Raw genomic sequence first — 19,330 nt, 5'->3', positions numbered from 1 at the left:
TTGCTTCCCTGGCCGCACGTGGTTGAACACTGGAACAGAAAGAAGAAACTGTTGCAGATAGGTTCTCAAAGATGACTGCTAGCAAACACACTAAATCAGCTCCTTACATCTATTTTTGCAAAAAAGTTTTCAAGCGAAAGATTTAGTAATAATCTGTTAATGTTACTAAGGTCAGACATCAAACTTGTGGGGAAAAACAAAAGTCTTGCGGAATTGAAGAAAATCCTCAACAAAGACACAGTGAAACCTCCCTTTTAAGACTTTAAGATTTCAGGCACCCCCAAGCACATTTTTAAGACTTTAAGATTTCAGGCACCCCCAACCACATTTTTAAGACTTTAACACTTTCGCGACGGGACACTGATAAATCAGTAACCGCGCTGACACGCCCATGGACGGGACGCGCATTTTTCAGTAAGAGCCATACAGGGTACACGACTCGTGATTGCTTCCCGGTTCTTGAAGCTTGCAGTAAATTGAGTTGTTTCCCTTGACACACTTTGCGTGCCCTTCCGCCATATGCAATATTAGCCTGATTTGTGTGGTTTTTTCGAGAGAAAAAAATGAATCGAAGGCGAGCCTTGTCACGGGAGGAGATTCTCCGGATGTTGGATCTTGAGGACCCTGTAGATCATGATTCCGACGTGTTGTTTTCGCCTCAAGAAAGCGATAATAGCAGTGATATTGAGGAAGAAACAGTCCTGTTGTTGCTAGTATGAGTCGGCAAACTACACGTGTTAGGGTGGTACTGCATGAATCTTCGAATGTGTAGTTGCAAGGGGGGCGTGGCAGCACTGATAACAATGGATGGCTGGAGCCTCCTAATACTTTTGGAAATGTTCATAGGTGAACAGTTGGGACTTTGTTGTGAAAATGTGACTTATATTCAATATGGATTACCTAGACATCATTTGGTGAGTGTCACAGTTTTGTTTCATTTGAGTCAGGATGCTGTGAGTGAATGCGGGATTTGCTTGTTTTTTTCTTTGTACTGTCTCCTTATTTCTGTGTAGAATTTTAACAATATTTCAGCTAATTCATAGGTTTTACACCTTGTTTGGTTATAAAATTATTTATAATACTTTCTCAGTTTCTGTTAAAAAATAACTTTTAAAAAAGCAGTGGAAAAGAAAACACACAAAAAAACGTTAAAAAACACAAATTATCCCCCTTTCACCCCCCCTTTGCTAAAACAAATCGCGTGACAAACTTATAAATAGCACGACTGAACTGGGCATCCATTTTTTAATTAGTACACAAAATTTGGTGGTGATTGGACTTAATTCAAGCTTGCTAGACAGATTTCTTTACAGTTACTGTTTTTTGGGAAGTTTCTTGGTGGCAAGCTTGGGCAGGCAGGACGTTAACGCCGTGGCAATGCTAGTCACAATAGTGTTAAGATTTCAGGCACCCCAACCACATTTTTAAGACTTTAAGATTTCAGGCACCCCCAACCACATTTTAAGACTTTAAGATTTCAGGCACCCCCAACCACATTTTTAAGACTTTAAGATTTCAGGCACCCCCAACCACAATTTTAAGACTTTAAGATTTCAGGCACCCCAACCACATTTTTAAGACTTTAAGATTTCAGGCACCCCCAACCACATTTTTAAGACTTTAAGATTTCAGGCACCCCCAACCACTTTTTAAGACTTTAAGATTTCAGGCACCCCCAACCACATTTTTAAGACTTTAAGATTTCAGGCACCCCCAATCACATTTTTAAGACTTTAAGATTTCAGGCACCCCCAACCACATTTTTAAGACTTTAAGATTTCAGGCACCCCCAACCACATTTTTAAGACTTTAAGATTTCAGGCACCCCCAACCACGTTTTTAAGACCTTGCTTTTCCATATTTTCTGATCGTAATCTTGGTCAATTTACCTCCCTTTTAAGACTTCATTTTCTAAGGTTGGAGGTTTCACTGTAAAGCCTGTCCTTAACTGAGCGAAGTCAACTACGCGAAGTATACTTCACGAAGCGGACCGCATGAAGCTTTAGCACTGACTTTTAGGTAAAAAGACTTTGTGAAGTCGACTTCGGGCTCAATTAAGGACCGACTTAACAGAACCAGTACTCTTACCTCCGTCCAAGAACCGAATCTCCAGAAGGCAGCCCTTGGGGCAGGAGGGGTGGTGGTGGTGGTGGTGAGTGGTGCAGTGGTGGGGCACGACCCCAACTGACAAGGTCGGGTGTCAAGCGGTCGCTTGCTGGCATCACACACAGCATCATCCAGTAAGGATGTGCTGACTCGGCACTTCACCGCCCGCATGCTTGTCCCATCGCCGCACGTAGCTGAACACTGTAAGAAACAACACAAGATGTGAATGTTTTTCATCTTCTCGATCCTTTTACATAACATTTTTGAACAAGGAGACTAGAAGATCAGCAGTACCAAAGACGTATAAGCTTACATTCAGACACACATGCATGCTTGTGAGAACAAACACACAGACACAGGCAGGCAGACATACACACTGTATGAAGCAATTCGTTTTTTCCAGTTCATGATCAACGGTACAAAAATCAAGAGTCTTGGTCAACGGTACAAAAATCAAGAGTATTGGTCAAGAAATAAAGACGTACGAAGCAATTGAAAATTGCGACCGTCGTAAGTTAAACAGCTTAGTTAATCTCCACCTTAAGAAGAAATGCAAGACACTTACAGGCCCCCATCCTCCAGGGTACCACTCGGGACATTCCTTCAGCCCACACTCCTTCTTGGCGGCCGGTCGCAGCTTCTTGTTGCACAGGTTGTCGTCCACTTTCTGGGCACCCAGCATGCACCACACTTTGCGCTGTTTGCGGCCACCACCGCATGACACCGAGCACTGGAACACACAATGTTATGACACTCAGGATAGTTCAGTGGAACCCTCTTTCTAAAATTCCTTGGTACTTCATGCACTTTTTTTGTTTAATTCATTCAATGTCCTCACACTGCGATTTCCTCTTTATTCTAATTGGAACAGTTTGTATTGGCAAGTGGTTTTTTTCTGGACAATATTACGTGACATGAAAAGAAAAAGAAAACACCTACCCCAAGCCAGTCTCCCACTTGCCACCGAGGACACTTTTGGGTATTGCAGGCCACTTTGGTCACTCTGTCATTCTCATCACATTCCACGTTCGGCATTTCTCTCCCTTCCTCGTCAACACACCTGGCACGTCGCTCCTGAATTCCACTGCCACAGGTGACTGAACACTGCAGTGAGATAATACATGAGCCATAAAATAAAAAGACTATCGAATGTCCAAACATCACGAACAATACAGTGGAACCTCCCTTTTAAGACCCTCCAATTTAAGACCTCCGCCTTTTTAAGACCTTGGTTTTTCAGATTTTCTGTGCATAACCTCTGTAGATTTTCCCCCATTTTAAGACGCCCTCCTAGATCCTTTTTAAGACTTGAATTTCCATATTTTTAGGTCTTAAAAGACGGGTTCCACAGTACACGAAAGAACTGTGGCTTGACTGCTCTCAAAATAGATTTTTATGAATAAATAAAGCACAAATCCATTGAGCATACTCTAGACCATCAGTCTCAGCTCCAAATAGAAGTTGCAATCTCTTGTTCCTCCATTTTTTAACCAGTGCTTCTCAGTCATAAGAGCTAGGACACGTACAATGGACCCCTCAGATCTATTTATGTCTGCCAGTCAAAGGACACTTGTAGCCCAGCTGCATCACACTTCACAGTATGAATATTAACATTTGAAATGTTCTCATAAACAATTTTACAGGGTGAACAATGCTGCACATGCATTTCCACTGCTTCGCTTTTTCTTTGGTCCCGAGAGACCGACAGTTTCTGAATCAACCTGAAAATGATGTGAAAGCACATTTGACACAAAATAAGTGACGCAGTTCTACTTGATTCTTCATTACTTTGACCACACAATTTTCTTCTTCTTCTTCTTCGTTCATGGGCTTAGACTCTCACGTTCACTCATGTTTTTAGTACGAGTGGATTTGTACGTGTATGACCGTTTTTACCCCGCCATTCAGGCAGCATACGCCAATTTCGGGGGAGGCATGCTGGGTATTTTCGTGTTTCTATAACCCACCGAACTCTGACATGGATTACAGGATCTTTTCCGTGCGCACTTGGTCTTGTGCTTGCGTGTACACACGAAGGGAGTTAAGTCACTAGCAGGTCTGCACATAAGTTGACCTGAGAGATCGGAAAAATCTCCACTCTTAACCCACCAGGCGGCAGCGACCGGGATTCGAACTCACGACTTTCTGATTAGGAAGCCGACGTCTTACCACCACGCCACTGCGCCCGTCACACAATTTTTAAGTGAGCCAGTCAGCATGGCACACTGAGGTACCAGGTGGTGCCTATTTGGAGCCGCAAGGACACTTCGAGATGACCCAAAGATAAGGATAAGGATAACCCGTTGTTATATAGTCCTGTGAGGTTACCCTCATGGAAATTCAGGCTGCTTTCTTACTAGGGGAAGTGAGCTGCATGCATGTGTTCATGTGTTCAAGGCCTGAGACTTTTGCTGTGAACTTAGGGTCTTTATCGTGTGCATGTGTGCACACAGGGATGCTCGGACATCGAGGAGAGTCTGCACAAAGTTGACTCTGGGAAATAAATCCCTCGCTGAACGTGGGGATGGAACCTACACCGATAGCGACAATTGGTATTGAAGCCAGCGCCGCTACCGACTGAGGTACGTATTTCCTCTCGTTGAGTGCTATCTCAAGAAAATAATACTGTAATCAAACTCAGAATGGGGAAAATCGACAAACCTGTGACCACTTGGTGTAGGACCAGAAGGTGGGCAGACACTTGCCCTGGCACGGAACGTACTCGTCAGGCTTAGCGCCATGGTACTGTCGACACTCACGGTCCCGGATGATCTCTGCCTGAGAGTAGCCGGTCTGTTTCACACAGTGTACAAGCTGTCTCCTCATGCCCACACCACAGCGAACAGGGCACTCCTCTTTGCTGAACACACGCCACCTAAAAAAAAATAACGATGATAATAATGAACAGTCGTTAATCGCCCCTTCTCACAAATCATGCTAAGTTATAAGACCTGGGACTGTATCATAAGTATATGCACACACACTAGGGAAGTACTGTAGCTTTTAGCTTGAATCCATTAATTTCCAGCAAAGTAAAATACTTGAATGTACACTCATGGTAATAAATAAAAAGTCGCGTAAGGCAAAAATACAACATTTAGTCAAGCTGTCGAACTCACAGAATGAAACTGAACGCAATGCAATTTTTCAGCAAGACCGTATACTCGTAGCATCATCAGTCCACCGCTCGTGACAAAGGCAGTGAAATTGACAAGAAGAGCGGGGTAGTAGTTGCGCTAAGAAGGATAGCACGCTTTTCTGTACCTCTCTTTCTTTTAACTTTCTGAGCGTGTTTTTAATCCAAACATATCATATCTATATGTTTTTGGAATCAGGAACCGACAAGGAATAAGATGAAAGTGTTTTTAAATTGATTTGGACAATTTAATTTTGATAATAATTTTTATATTTTCAATTTTCAGAACTTGTTTTTAATCCGAATATAACATATTTATATGTTTTTGGAATCCGAAAATGATGGACAATAAGATAAACGTAAATTTAGATGGTTTTATAAAAAAAATATTTTTTTTACAATTTTCAGATTTTTAATGACCAAAGTCATCAATTAATTTTTAAGCCACCAAGCTGAAATGCAATACCGAGGTCCGGGCTTCGTCGAAGATTACTTGACCAAAATTTCAATCAATTTGGTTGAAAAATGAGGGCGTGACAGTGCCGCCTCAACTTTCACGAAAAGCCGGATATGACGTCATCAAAGACATTTATCGAAAAAATGAAAAAGACGTCTGGGGATTTCATACCCAGGAACTCTCATGTCAAATTTCATAAAGATCGGTCCAGTAGTTTACTCTCAATCGCTCTACACACACACACGCACACACACACACACATACACCACACCCTCGTCTCGATTCCCCCCTCTACGTTAAAACATTTAGTCAAAACTTGACTAAATGTAAAAAGAAAGAGGGCATGCACATGTAGAAACTAAATGAATATAAACAAGTCAGAAAATCAGCTGAGAATGTAAGAATGATTTCTGGTGACCGTGAAAAGAGCTGTGAAGTACTGGTTCTGAGAGGAAATATAGATGCGAATTGGACAAAATTAGAATTGTAATTGTAATAGCATGCTAGCACCTTACAAAAGCGATAAAATAATTAACCTTAGTACAATTATGATTTATCATACTTAAAATTAAGTGAAAGCATAACTATGTTAATGTACTAAATGTGCGAGGACAAGCATACAGAAAAAAAGTGTATAAAGTAAGAGCTGCAGGTGGAAAGAACTTACTCCACAATACAGTCAGTGTTGCAGTTTTCCTCGATGCGATGTGGTTTCTTCAAGTGCTTTCCCTTACAGCGTTTCTTGGACACGATCAAGTTGTCATCCTCTCTCACACACACAATGCGCCGTTTCCTCTTCCCTTTAAAAATACAACACACAATGATACAGTAACAAAAATAATCTGAATGACATCAGTCATCAGTAATGCAAACAAGTTTCCAGAAGTCAGGTGTTACATACAGAAGTAAGTAAGAGTGTGTGTGTGTATGTGTGTGTGTGTGTGTGTGTGTGTGTGTGTGTGTGTTTGTGCGCGTGTGTGTGTATGTGTGTGTACGCACGCATGCGTGCGTGCGTGCGTGTGTGTGTGCGTGCGTGTGTGTGTATTTTCGGTGTGAAATTGTACATCACCATGAGCTCTGACAAAAAGGGGCGATTAATAAGTGATTATTATCATTATTACAAACTTCAAATGCACATCAAAACCACTTTTCTGGTGACTTTTTCTGCATTGTTCTTATTTCTGCACGTGTCTTTGCACAGACGCTTGTTATACAGGATGCATATATGTAATTGAGCGCTATTATGCATATCTTTCAATATGTTTACGTGCATGGTTTTCACCTCTGCATGTATGGCTGCATTTGCGCCAAGCGCCCGTGTTGCTCCATTCGAAGTGTACGTTGTTACCAGCTGATACGATGTAAGAAAAGGTGACATTGGGAGGTTGCAGCTTGCCCACGGACAGTACCTGCACAAAGTATTCATCTTGTCAACAATGTGTTCTTTCTTCATGTCTGATAATCAAACACTATTTTGTGCAACTAAAATACAAAATCATAGTCATCAGCATGTGAATGCCACAGTGGGTTAGAACTTTTCAGGAACTGACACCTATCCTTTCTACTGCAAGCAAATCAGATGCTAAAAGAAGCATTCACAAATAAATACCACCACAGACAAACACACAGACACACTCACTCACACACTCTCACTCTCTCTCTCTAATATATGTACTTAACAGCTGCTAGTGAGTTAGTTACCCACACACAAACAAGACACAATGAACACTGTGCTTCACTCATAACAGTAAGTCTTGGCTTGACAGAAATGATACACAAATACTGAATATTTTGACCTAAAAGTCTCATCTTCGAGCTAAGTGTTAAAAGCTGAGTATAATTTTCTTTCTTTCTTCTGTAAAGAGAAATGGAACAAAAGAGACTGAGGTTCTTACAAAGAGGTCAATGGGTTCGCCCAGCATATGCGTAGAGTTGATACGCTCCACACTATGGTCCGAGCCGCTGTACTCCAGCACGCCACCTTTAACCTTGATCATCCACACCTCTGTTCGCACGATGAATTCACCATTCAGCAGGAACTTCTTCTCCGCGCTCTGCATCGCTGCAATGATGCAACGGTAAGGAATGAGATGTATTTTATTTATGGCCTTTGTTTTTGTTTTTACTTTTTATGTGTGACAGGGAGACTACTGCGTCACCCTTCACGGCAGACTCTGCTGTTGTCTGCCGTTGAAGAGCATAAGCTTTTTATCACTCGACGTTTCTTTTACGTATCTGACACCTGTGAATTGTAGAGTTCTGTTTGCGATAGGGTTTGTTGCAGCTGTCCCCTTGTATGTTCTTGGGAACCTCTGAGTACCCATAACAGTGTTTATAGGACTATTCATTTCGCTCTAAATATCGCAATCCTGTTTGAATGGCTTTGCCTCCAAAGGTGACTGTTGTGCTTCGGGCACTCGGTTACATATGTAAGTGTCTTCAAATTTGCTAGCTTCAAATTCAATTTCCCTGTACATCTACCATGGTATAAAGCAACTAAAACTTTCTTGGAAATGTTCACATACTGTCCGCATTTGAATGAAACACCGCTTTCAAATACATTATGAAATGATTGTATCTAAACGTCATAACCATTTTTCCCATTGCTCGTGCATCATACATTCTTCTTCTTTCTTCTTCTTGTCGATCACACGTTATACTGTCAGCCCGGACAGCAAGATGAATGATGCCGTCTTCTCCAGGTCTTCCTTTCCTCCGTGCAGCTTGCAGTGAAGGGAGACAGCAGTTGACCACACGGTTTTTCTCAGACTCTCATACATTGAATTCTATTGTCTCTGAAACACGTCTGCTAAGCTCACTTACCCAGATAGTTGTCATCATCGGGGTTTGAGTATCCATTGCTGTACTGTCTGATGTCCAGATCAGTGGCGCCTGCTGGGATGGTTGCCACAAAGTTGTAACCTGCACACAGGAAAACAGGTATGAACATAAGGCAAGCTTTAAAAAAAAAATAACAACTCCTGGATGAACACACAATTGAAAATGTATCACAAATTATAAAGTCAACTATGGGTACATACAAATTCAAAGAGTAATTTGGAGGTTGTTCGCCTGTTTGTGGGGAAATAACTCACCATAGATGGCGTTATTGAAGGTGCCAGTGACAGTACGGCATGAAGAGTTATCACCCCCACACACACCACAGCGATCTCTCTTCATGTCGGACCCCAGTTTGTTGTCACATCCAGCCCTCTGTCCAAAACAAATAAAAAAATAATGTTCAAGCATGCATTAAAGACAGATAATGTCCAACTACTTCTGTTGTGGATGTCTGCAAGAAAAATGACATGCACAGATCTTGGCACAAGCCTGGCATGCACATTTTATACTGCTGTGCCCAGGGCGTACCTTGGTTCAAACCCACACCAATAATGACAAACTAGGTTACAAAGCCAGTGCGCTATCAACTGAGCTACAAACCAGTCCCGACTTCTCTCTCGGAAATGATATCACCTGACAGGACACTGAAAGCAATTTCTCTATTCTGAGTATGATAAACAGTTACTATGTCAGTATGATTTTCTCTATTCTGAGTATTCTTCTTCTTCTTCTTCTGCGTTCGTGGGCTGAAACTCCCACGTACACTCGTGTTTTTTGCACGAGTGGAATTTTACGTGTATGACCGTTTTTTACCCCGCCATTTAGGCAGCCATACGCCGTTTTCGGAGGAAGCATGCTGGGTATTTTCGTGTTTCTATAACCCACCCAACTCTGACATGGATTACAGGATCTTTTTCGTGCGCTCTTGGTCTTGTGCTTGCGTGTACACACGGGGGTGTTCGGACACCGAGGAGAGTCTGCACACAAAGTTGACTCTGAGAAATAAATCTCTCGACGAACGTGGGGACGAACTCACGCTGACAGCGGCCAAATGGATACAAATCCAGCGCGCTACCGACTGAGCTACATCCCCGCCCACTATTCTGAGTATAATAAACTATGTTTGTCAGCATAATTTCTAGAAGATAGACATTGAATCTGAAACTGATCTGTGTTTTCTTAAATATTTCCCAGGTACCTACCCAGCACTGGCCGTTGACACAGATGTCGTCGGAGAATGGTTCACATTTCGTTCCATCAACCACAGTTTTTGACAGCTGGAAATATGCTGTGCTGTGTGAGGCTCGGCAATACAGCTTACATGCATCCTTCAGCTGAACTGAAATCACACACACAAAACAAAAATATGGGATGTCATCATCAGACATATGGGACTAAAAAAAAAAAATCGAAATTTTTACTGAAGTTACTAATACTAAACAAAGCCGTGGTTTATATCCAAAACTTCAGTTTGGGCTTTGAAATTTACGAAAAATCGTAAAGCTTTAATCTACATATGCTGTACATGTACATTTAGCTGTTCCTGGAAATATTAGGTCAATACTTCCTTCACTTCCTGTACTAAAGTGCCTTTCACATGGCAGACTTTCTACCAACTTTCCCCTAACTTTCAACGATTTTAGTCGGCTCCAAGTCAAATCAAAATCGCTGCCCATGTGAACAGCGCTAACACTCAAAGCGATTTTCGTCAGACTTGAAGGCCAGTTCAGCTATCGCAGCTACCTCCTAATAGAGGAAGAGCAGTTTGGCTAGAGCATAGATATAACAAGAAGAGCAAACGCTCGATCGAGTCACTTTCGCAGTTCTGAATATTATATGAGGCATCAGATGGACAGGAAGAAATTGCTATTCACAACACAATGAGTCACGTTCACATAAAATTTGAGCCCGGTCACTTTTATAGTTTCCGAGAAAAGCCCAACGTTAAGTTGTGTGTTGCCGAACAGAAAAGGCTAGTTATCTCCCTTGTTTTTCTGATAACGTTCGTAAAAGGCTACAGATGTAAATACTTTGATGTAAAGAATAATCCTACAAAGTTTCAATCACATCCGATGAACTTTGTCAAAGATATAAAATGTCTAATTTTTCCTTTGACGCTGACCTGTGACCTTGAAAAAGGTCAAAGGTCAACGAAACCATCGTTAAAGTGTAGAGGTCATTGGAGGTCACGACTAAACAAAATATGAGCCCGATCGCTTTGATAGTTTCCGAGAAAAGTCCAACGTTAAGGTGGTGTCTACGGACGGCCGGCCGGACGGCCGGCCGGACGGCCGGCCGGCCGGCCGGACAGACTAACACTGACCGATTACATAGAGTCACTTTTTCTCAAGTGACTCAAAAAGGAGTCGAATTATATCTCTGGCTAGAGCCAACCAATCCATAAGCGCGATAAGAAAATTCTGCGCAAAATCTTCGTCAAGTCACGGACGAGTCGAGCAGCGCTCAACTGAATTTTTTTGAGTTGCTGCTAAGTCTGGCCTAAATTGAACCTAAATCGGCAGGGCCATTCACATGGCAGACTTTTCGCCGACTTGGTCTCGACAACTAAGGAGCGATTTTCAAACGACAAAAGTTGGGGAAAAGTTGGTTGAAAGTCTGCCATGTGAACGGCACTTAACTCTTGGGTGTGTGACCAGAACATTGTGCGGCTGAGATTCTACAAAAGTTACGAGGAAGTGATGAAGAATTCATGCAGGTACTCCTCACCTCCACTGTATTTTGGGACCCATTTGGCGTGAGGTGGAAGGCCATTCCCGTGCATCTTTCCGTTATGCTTCGCACACTGCTCAATCCGAAAGTCCTTACTGTCTGCAGGGCAATTCTGTAACAAAGATAGTATTTTCCGCCTGAAGATAATCCTTTTCTAATAATTTTGTGAACTGGCAAAAAAAGAAAAAAGAAATGTAAAACAGACACATATACATACATAGTGCAGCACCAATATGAGGGGGATAAAATGACAAGAGAACAGGTTTCATACAAAGCCGTGTTTTCCCGTCTCACATGCCGTGAGGGTGTAAAGCTTACTTTTTCTCAAGAGAACAGGACGGAAGGAAGAAATGTCAACTGATTTAGAAACACACACAAAATCAGTTGACTGAAGAAAACATTTCATAAGAAAATATGTCAAAGAATACAGTGGAACCCCCTTTCAAAAAACCCCGTTATCAAACCACCCCCAAATTATAAGACCCTAACTTTCGAGATTTTCGGTAAATAATCTCTGTAAATTTACCTCCGTTTTAAGAACCATCTCTCTTAAGAGTTACTTTACTCTGATTTTTGGAGGTTTTTAAAGTGGGTTCAAATGGACACCAGCAATTTAAGTTACAGTTTGGATAAAAAAAACATTACATTTTTATTTTATTTTTTAAATAAAAACATTCCCCCCAAAAGTCATGCTTACCTCAGGGTTACAGGACCTGTATTTTATTCGACGTCCCAAGCAGTAACGACCTCCAAATGCAGGGCTGAAAATAAAATGGAAACTTCTTTTCACACCAGTTTTATCATTTGCACTCAAAGAGAGAAAAGAGAGAGAGAGAGAGAGAGAGTGTGTGTGTGTGTGTGTGTGTGTGTGTGTGTGTGTTTGTGCATGTATTGGAGTCTGTGTAATCACAGGGTACACAAAAACTAAAGAATTGCATGAAGCAGAAGAATGACACTACATTTGGGAAGGTGGAATGATGAACAAGAAGAGCAAACGCTCGATCGAGTCACTTTCGCAGTTCTGAATATTATATGAGGCATCAGATGGACAGGAAGAAATTGCTATTCACAACACAATGAGTCACGTTCACATAAAATTTGAGCCCGGTCACTTTTATAGTTTCCGAGAAAAGCCCAACGTTAAGTTGTGTGTTGCCGAACAGAAAAGGCTAGTTATCTCCCTTGTTTTTCTGATAACGTTCGTAAAAGGCTACAGATGTAAATACTTTGATGTAAAGAATAATCCTACAAAGTTTCAATCACATCCGATGAACTTTGTCAAAGATATAAAATGTCTAATTTTTCCTTTGACGCTGACCTGTGACCTTGAAAAAGGTCAAAGGTCAACGAAACCATCGTTAAAGTGTAGAGGTCATTGGAGGTCACGACTAAACAAAATATGAGCCCGATCGCTTTGATAGTTTCCGAGAAAAGTCCAACGTTAAGGTGGTGTCTACGGACGGCCGGCCGGCCGGACAGACTAACACTGACCGATTACATAGAGTCACTTTTTCTCAAGTGACTCAAAAACAATCTGCAGGGAGTTAATTCACTAAAGTAAAACTTGATTAAACTTTTAAGGAAAAAACCCACAGAACACAAGTACTGTAATAGGCAAAGATTCAAAAGATGGAAAGATCAGACTATTTTGAAAGAAGACAACTTTTCTCCTTCCTTGATATGAGCACAATTTCACATTCACAAAAGATGATGATTTAACAAGTATTTTTTATAACACAAAACAAACTTACTGACATTTTTAAAATGCAGTGTAGTTCGAAAATGAGAAATCAAAACAAAGAAAAAACACAATTCTGACAGTTGTGAATCTGATACTCACGCAGGGCTGTCGCAGTTGCGTGTCTTCTGTTTCACCCCTCCGCCACATGTGCGTGAACAGTCTCCATACTTGCTCCACGGTCCCCAACCACCATTCACAGGTTTCGGATCACTTGGAGGAATTGGCACGCACTTGCCTTGTTGGCAGTACTGAAACAAGACAAATAAGCTGTAGGTGAACTGTATGTTTATTTCAATTAGACATATTTCTGACAGGGCCAACTACACTATTCCTTTTTTTCTTACAGCACAAAGTCACTGCAACGATATTCTTATTTTTCAAATTAATCCATTTAATAAATCTCGCTCTTTGTTAAGACCTGAATTAAATCAACTGTGTGCTGATTGTAACTCAATGTGCTCCAATGTGATTGTCTCCCTTGATGCACAAGACCTACCAGGGCTCTGGTTACTTCCCTTGATGCACCAAGCCAGAGCTACTGTACGATGAATGTTTTTTCTGATGAACCCAATTTTAGTGGCCTTCCCCCCCCCCCCCCCCCCCCCCCCTTGAATATACATTTCCCTTATCTTTTGCTTTTGTGGGCTGTTCATAGCATCTGTAAATGTACCCCTAATTCTAAGACTCCTTCCATTTTAAGACCTGATTTTCTTAGATTTTTGGAAGTCTGAAAAGGTCTGTACACAGTAACTGAAATTAGCAATGAAGACACAATTACAAACGGCACCGAGAGATTCATGCTCCCTAACAAAGAATGATTCAAACCTACCTTGTTCTCATCGCATCTTGTGCCGTCAGCCCAGGGCATGTGTTGTGTTCGACACCCAGAGCTGGGAGAGTCAGTTTTGTTGGTACACCACAGGCGTTCACAAGTTGGGTAGTTCTGTTGAAGATTCAAATGAACAATACAATGTTTAATAATTGAGTTCAGAACACTATCTTCTGGCCTTCTCCTGAAGCAGTCATACGAAATCAAAGCTTTTTTTTTTTTTTACTTTGCTGAATTTCACAAAATTGTGTAAAATTAATGTACCATGCCTGACATCATTTATTTCTACTGAACACACCAGAAAACAAACATTGCTCCTTAGCATGTGTGGTATGAAAATTTAACCTAGAAATTATTCTGTCAGCTATATATTCTAAGATGGACTGTACTCTTCCATGATTACATACCTTTATTTTTCTTCTGACTGCCAGAACAATTACAAAATCAAATTCTGGATTTATACATAGCCACCCTGTACTTGTTCTTTTTGCTTCTTTCTTCCTGTCTTTTTTTCACTTTCTTTCTTATTTTTTTTCATTCCTCACACAAGTATTTCTCTCACTTCTTCTTCTTCGTTCATGGGCTGAAACTCCCACGTACACGCGTGTTTTTTGCACGAGTCTGTTTTTACGTGTATGACCGTTTTTACACCGCCATTTAAGCAGCCATATGTTGCTTTCGGGGAAAACTTCTCACTCTGAATCCAATCATCAAGAAAGCAATTTGAGCCAGTCTCATCTTTCTTTATTTGGTGTTTAACGTCGTTTTCAACCACGAAGGTTATATCGCGACGGGGAAAGGGGGAAGATGGGATAGAGCCACTTGTCAATTGTTTCTTGTTCACAAAAGCACTAATCAAACATTTGCTCCAGGGGCTTGCAACGTAGTACAATATATTACCTTACTGGGAGAATGCAAGTTTCCAGTACAAAGGACTTAACATTTTTTACATACTGCTTGACTAAAATCTGTACAAAAATTGACTATATTCTACACAAGAAACACTTAACAAGGGTAAAAGGAGAAACAGAATCCGTTAGTCGCCTCTTACGACATGCTGGGGAGCATCGGGTAAATTCTTTCTCGTCCCAACCAATATGGGACTCCCCCTAACCCGTGGGGGGTTGCCAGTCTCACCATATAAGGGCAGAGACCATAGCCAGAGCCAAAGACAAAGGCGCACTGGCGGTCAGCGCTGTAGTGCCATCCTGGGCGATGGTATGACTTGACCAGGTTGTCCCATGACATCACCTTCACTGGGTCTCGCAGGCACTCCGCTAGACCTGCACTGAACAATAAAACACCTGTCACTATCACCTGTTGCACACTATCACCAGCATACAATGAACGTCTTTGGCACACCTGTAACCAGCATACAAAGTGCGTCTTTCATAGACTTTTAACCAGCGCATAGAGTACATCATAATAACTACATTCGCATTACCCATCCCCCCACAAACAAGCACGCTCACACATGCACACATGCCAACAAACATTCAAACTACACACACACACACAACATTCACACACACACACACATACCACACAGCACAGCCCCACTTCATACGGCCTTTATAACACATATACCTCCCACACACAGAGTGCACCTACTCAATGAAATCTGTCATGAGGTTGGCGCTGCAGGAAGACCAGTCCCAAGGGCTGGAGTTGGCATCAAGGGTGGGAGCCATGACATGGTAGCGCTTGCCTCCCCTGCCTGGCCCCTTATAATCCTTGCACTGGTTGTCGTCGTCATCGTGAGGCAAGTTAAAACTGAAATTATACAACTGTGTTTAAAGAAATGTAATTTGTCAGCTTTTTTTTTTTTTTTTTTTAATTGCAGGTTTAAACATGTTATTCTAAATACAAGACATGAAACAATTAACAGTATGCAACGAGGACACAAACTCAAGCAAAAACATTATAATATGTGACCTAAACAATACAATATTACACATATCTTCATGATGGTGAACTTGACAAAAATAAACCAGCCAATTAATGCTCACTTACTGGATTCTGAAATCTCCGTTTTTTTAATTTTTTTTTATTGAAAGTACTCAAAAGTGACCTTGAGCTTGAGCTGACAGTACTTACACATGTCCTAATTCATGAGCAATAGTAAACGCAGAGCTGAGACCGTTGTCTTCTATAATGGAACAACTCCTCAACGGATCACAGATAGTGCCAAGCTCCGCCAGGCCTGAAACACGAGCAACAGGAACACTTTAGTTAAAAAACTAAATCAATGACACATTACACAGTGAAACCCCCCTTTTAAGACCCCCTAAGACTTCCTCCAATTTAAGACCTTACTTTTTCACATTTTCTGTTAATAAGCTTTGTAAATTTACTTCAATTTAAAGACTCCCTCTTTTTTAAGACTTGATTTTCTCAGATTTGAGAAGGTCTTAAAAGGGAGGTTCCACTGTAGTGGCACCCCCCTTCCCCCCCCCCCTCCCTTTTAAGACAAAGAATTGGAGAAAATCGGGTCTTAAAAAATAAGGGAGTCATTAAATGGGGTAAATTTACAGAGATTGTGAACAGAAAGTTTGACAAAGCTGAGTCTTAAAAGGGGGTGGGGAGGCTGCCTTCCATTGCACTGCATCAAACAGGGGTACACGAATCACTGAAAGATTACACATCAATAATAGAAATAAAAATGAAAAGAATTGCAAAATAATTCCATGATAATTAACATTCACTATGAAAGTTAACACTTACTTGAAAATACATCCACACTTGCGCACGCACATGATCATCTGACATGCTCATGGGCGCACACACACACACTTGCACAGACAGATGCATAAATTCACATGCACACAAACACAGACACACACAAGTTAGACTTAAAGTATTCCAGATCGACTTACCAAGAGTATCACATTTTCCAGGTGCTCTGCATATATCTTTTCTGCAAATAAAAATTATTATTTGTTTAGTTACCAATAATCACCCTTAATCACCTACAGCAGAATATTCCAAAATATTTGGTCTCCCGTTCAATTAATTAATGTTACAACATGCACCCAGGGCACAGTCACTCACTTTCTCTTTCACAACCTTAAAATTGTTTATTCACTTAACCCATTTTGTAAACAAACACAGTTGAAAACGTGTACAGCAAACGAAAGAGAAAAGGAAAAATAAGAAAACTTTGGGCTTGACATCCTGTGTTTATAAAGGAATTACTACCCAGAATCTTCTTGCTGTGCAGACTTTTTGAAAGTGCATGGACCAAAAAACAGAAAGGTATGGGCAATATTCTGACTTAGCCCTGTTCAGCCTCATACTGAATGAATCTAAAACTACATCTGAGTGATCGACAAGAAGAAGAATCTAAAACTGTTCACTCTTCTTTTAGTGACGTAACTTCAGCAGGACTAATTCTGGAGTATGTCAAGGTAGTCAAAAACCACCTAAAACTACTAACCTTGTAACCAAGATACCAGTGTCATGGTGCTTGACACTTTTGTGATCGTGGTTGTTTTGGTCATGCTGCCATATGCAAAAACCCCGTAATGTTGCAGCAGCATTGTATGAAATCGTAAATGGCATATCCTGCACACAGAAATGGAATAAATAGCCTGAGTAAGCACACACGCAAGCATGCACGCCTGCACAAACTGGCGCATGACACACACACACACACACACACACACACACACTGCTCACACACACACACACACTGCTCACACGAGTGTATGCACACGCACACACAATCACTGCAGTAAAACTGGTAAAGCTATACAGTAAGAAATCGGAGCTCATTAGTCAGGACATCTCAGTAATAATTGTTCAATGCTACGGTTTTCCAAACAGTCGACATTTCTCAATGAAGCAGGAGCGTATTTTATGGAGAAAGGGAGGTTATAATATCAACAATGTCAAGTCTATAACACTTTCAACAAGGTGGTTATTTCCCTTGCGTTAGCCCTCTAGACAACGCACGAAATAAATTATCACAGTGCAAAAATAATTTGCTTCACGCCTACCAACAAGAGAAAAAAGCTTTTAGGACTCCCAAAATTTAAGCTCTCTTCTTCTAAACCATTAGCAAAGTGCAAACAGTGCAACATTACTGACATATATATTATATGCTAAACTAAGACTGATCTTCACAAATAGTCAAAGATGTTTTAATATATTCAAAACTAGAGTTTGCAAATAAAACCACTCACCTCTTCTGTTTGAAATATAATGAACTTGACAACAACTATATTGATATAATTTCGTAATGACGGATGTCTGTATATATTTCTGACCTGCAACAGAAAAAAAGAACAAAAATAAATCTCAGTTGTGATTGACATTCAAATAAGGTCATAACAAATGCTCAGAAAAATTACGCCTCCCGGGAGCGGCTTCATAAAGTCGAGGCTGACAAATAAGAAATTGTCAGGGGAAAAAACAGACTCACAGGGTTATAAAACAAACAAACAAATAGAAAAAAAGGAACAACTAAACACCACACAAGGATGCATTATTAGGTTTTATGACTGTAATGTTACGTCACCATGGTACTCAGAATATAACACTACAATTGGACAGGAAATACGTTTGACAGTTTGCACTGACACAAAAATACAATGGCAAGCAGGCAGACAAAAGCAACGAAAACAACGCCGACCACCAGAGAACACCACACCAGCAACTTTGAAGAGTGCGCCCAGTGTGAGTGAGAGAGACAAAGGCCTCTGAGATGCTACTTCCGATTAAAATAAAAGCAAAAAGGTTCTTTCACGTAGACATTCAAAAAAAATTTCAGTTCTTTTGCCAGAAACTTTGGCACATCGTTTAAAAACTTCTTCGACTTAATTTTCTTAATACCTTCCAAGTGATACGTGATTAACCTTGCAGAGACTTTTAGTGTGGTTGAGGATTGTGTGTCAATACAGAAAAAATGCACACACGTTTCAAAGAGCGACAAACTGCTCTCTCTCTCTCTCTCTCTCTCTCTCTCTCTCTCTCTCTCTCTCTCTCTCTCTCTCTCTCTCTCTCTCTCTCTCTCTCTCTCTCTCTCTCTCTCTCTCTCTCTCTCTCTCTCTCTCTCTCTCTCTCTCTCACACACACACACACACGTACACACACACACACTGAAGCAGGTATCCAAAGGCTGTCAGTTTTATTCTTTTTAAACACGCTGCACGTGCGCCTGATTTGTCTGAAGGTGTCTGAGCTAATTTCCTGAGATGTCACAGTGCAGAATCCTAATGAATTGCCGTGATATCCTGTGCAAATCAGTAAACGTGTCACTCACTTGAGTGGTATTCTGTTCTGCCTGCATGCAAGCGTGAATGTGTGTGTGTGTGTGTGTGCGCGTGTGTTGTACACAAATATGTTTATTTTATCCTGTTCTGAGCTGTACAGCCTGTTCTGAGACTAAACAGAGTAGAGCACGGCACGGAGCCATAGAAAAGTCTGGTGCTATGTGCCGGAACCGGCATCGGCCGGCAACGGTCACACACTGTCGATCAAGACAGTTAG

At 41.2% G+C, this 19,330-nt stretch overlaps 1 protein-coding gene across 1 annotated transcript in view; it reads right to left on the bottom strand.

Annotated features, from left to right (window-relative positions):
* The window catches only part of LOC138965541 (A disintegrin and metalloproteinase with thrombospondin motifs 9-like), an 87,444-nt gene that overhangs the window by 51,081 nt on the left and 17,033 nt on the right, over positions 1-19,330 (bottom strand). Inside the window, exons 3-21 of the mRNA XM_070337724.1 lie at positions 17,277-17,404; positions 16,717-16,757; positions 15,938-16,043; positions 15,452-15,613; positions 14,978-15,128; positions 13,841-14,062; positions 13,111-13,259; positions 11,968-12,031; positions 11,268-11,382; positions 9,743-9,879; positions 8,795-8,912; positions 8,523-8,621; positions 7,595-7,761; positions 6,982-7,108; positions 6,367-6,499; positions 4,768-4,981; positions 3,046-3,210; positions 2,672-2,836; positions 2,089-2,307 (exon numbers count right to left, since the gene is read on the bottom strand). Coding sequence (XP_070193825.1) covers positions 2,089-2,307; positions 2,672-2,836; positions 3,046-3,210; positions 4,768-4,981; positions 6,367-6,499; positions 6,982-7,108; positions 7,595-7,761; positions 8,523-8,621; positions 8,795-8,912; positions 9,743-9,879; positions 11,268-11,382; positions 11,968-12,031; positions 13,111-13,259; positions 13,841-14,062; positions 14,978-15,128; positions 15,452-15,613; positions 15,938-16,043; positions 16,717-16,757; positions 17,277-17,404 — 2,682 coding nt within the window. The remainder of the gene's footprint in view (positions 1-2,088; positions 2,308-2,671; positions 2,837-3,045; positions 3,211-4,767; positions 4,982-6,366; positions 6,500-6,981; positions 7,109-7,594; positions 7,762-8,522; positions 8,622-8,794; positions 8,913-9,742; positions 9,880-11,267; positions 11,383-11,967; positions 12,032-13,110; positions 13,260-13,840; positions 14,063-14,977; positions 15,129-15,451; positions 15,614-15,937; positions 16,044-16,716; positions 16,758-17,276; positions 17,405-19,330) is intronic.

Source organism: Littorina saxatilis, linkage group LG4, assembly GCF_037325665.1.
Source record: "Littorina saxatilis isolate snail1 linkage group LG4, US_GU_Lsax_2.0, whole genome shotgun sequence".
NCBI lineage: Eukaryota > Metazoa > Mollusca > Gastropoda > Littorinimorpha > Littorinidae > Littorina > Littorina saxatilis.
Note: the sequence above shows the minus strand (reverse complement) of the source record. Positions and strands in the feature narration are given on the sequence as shown.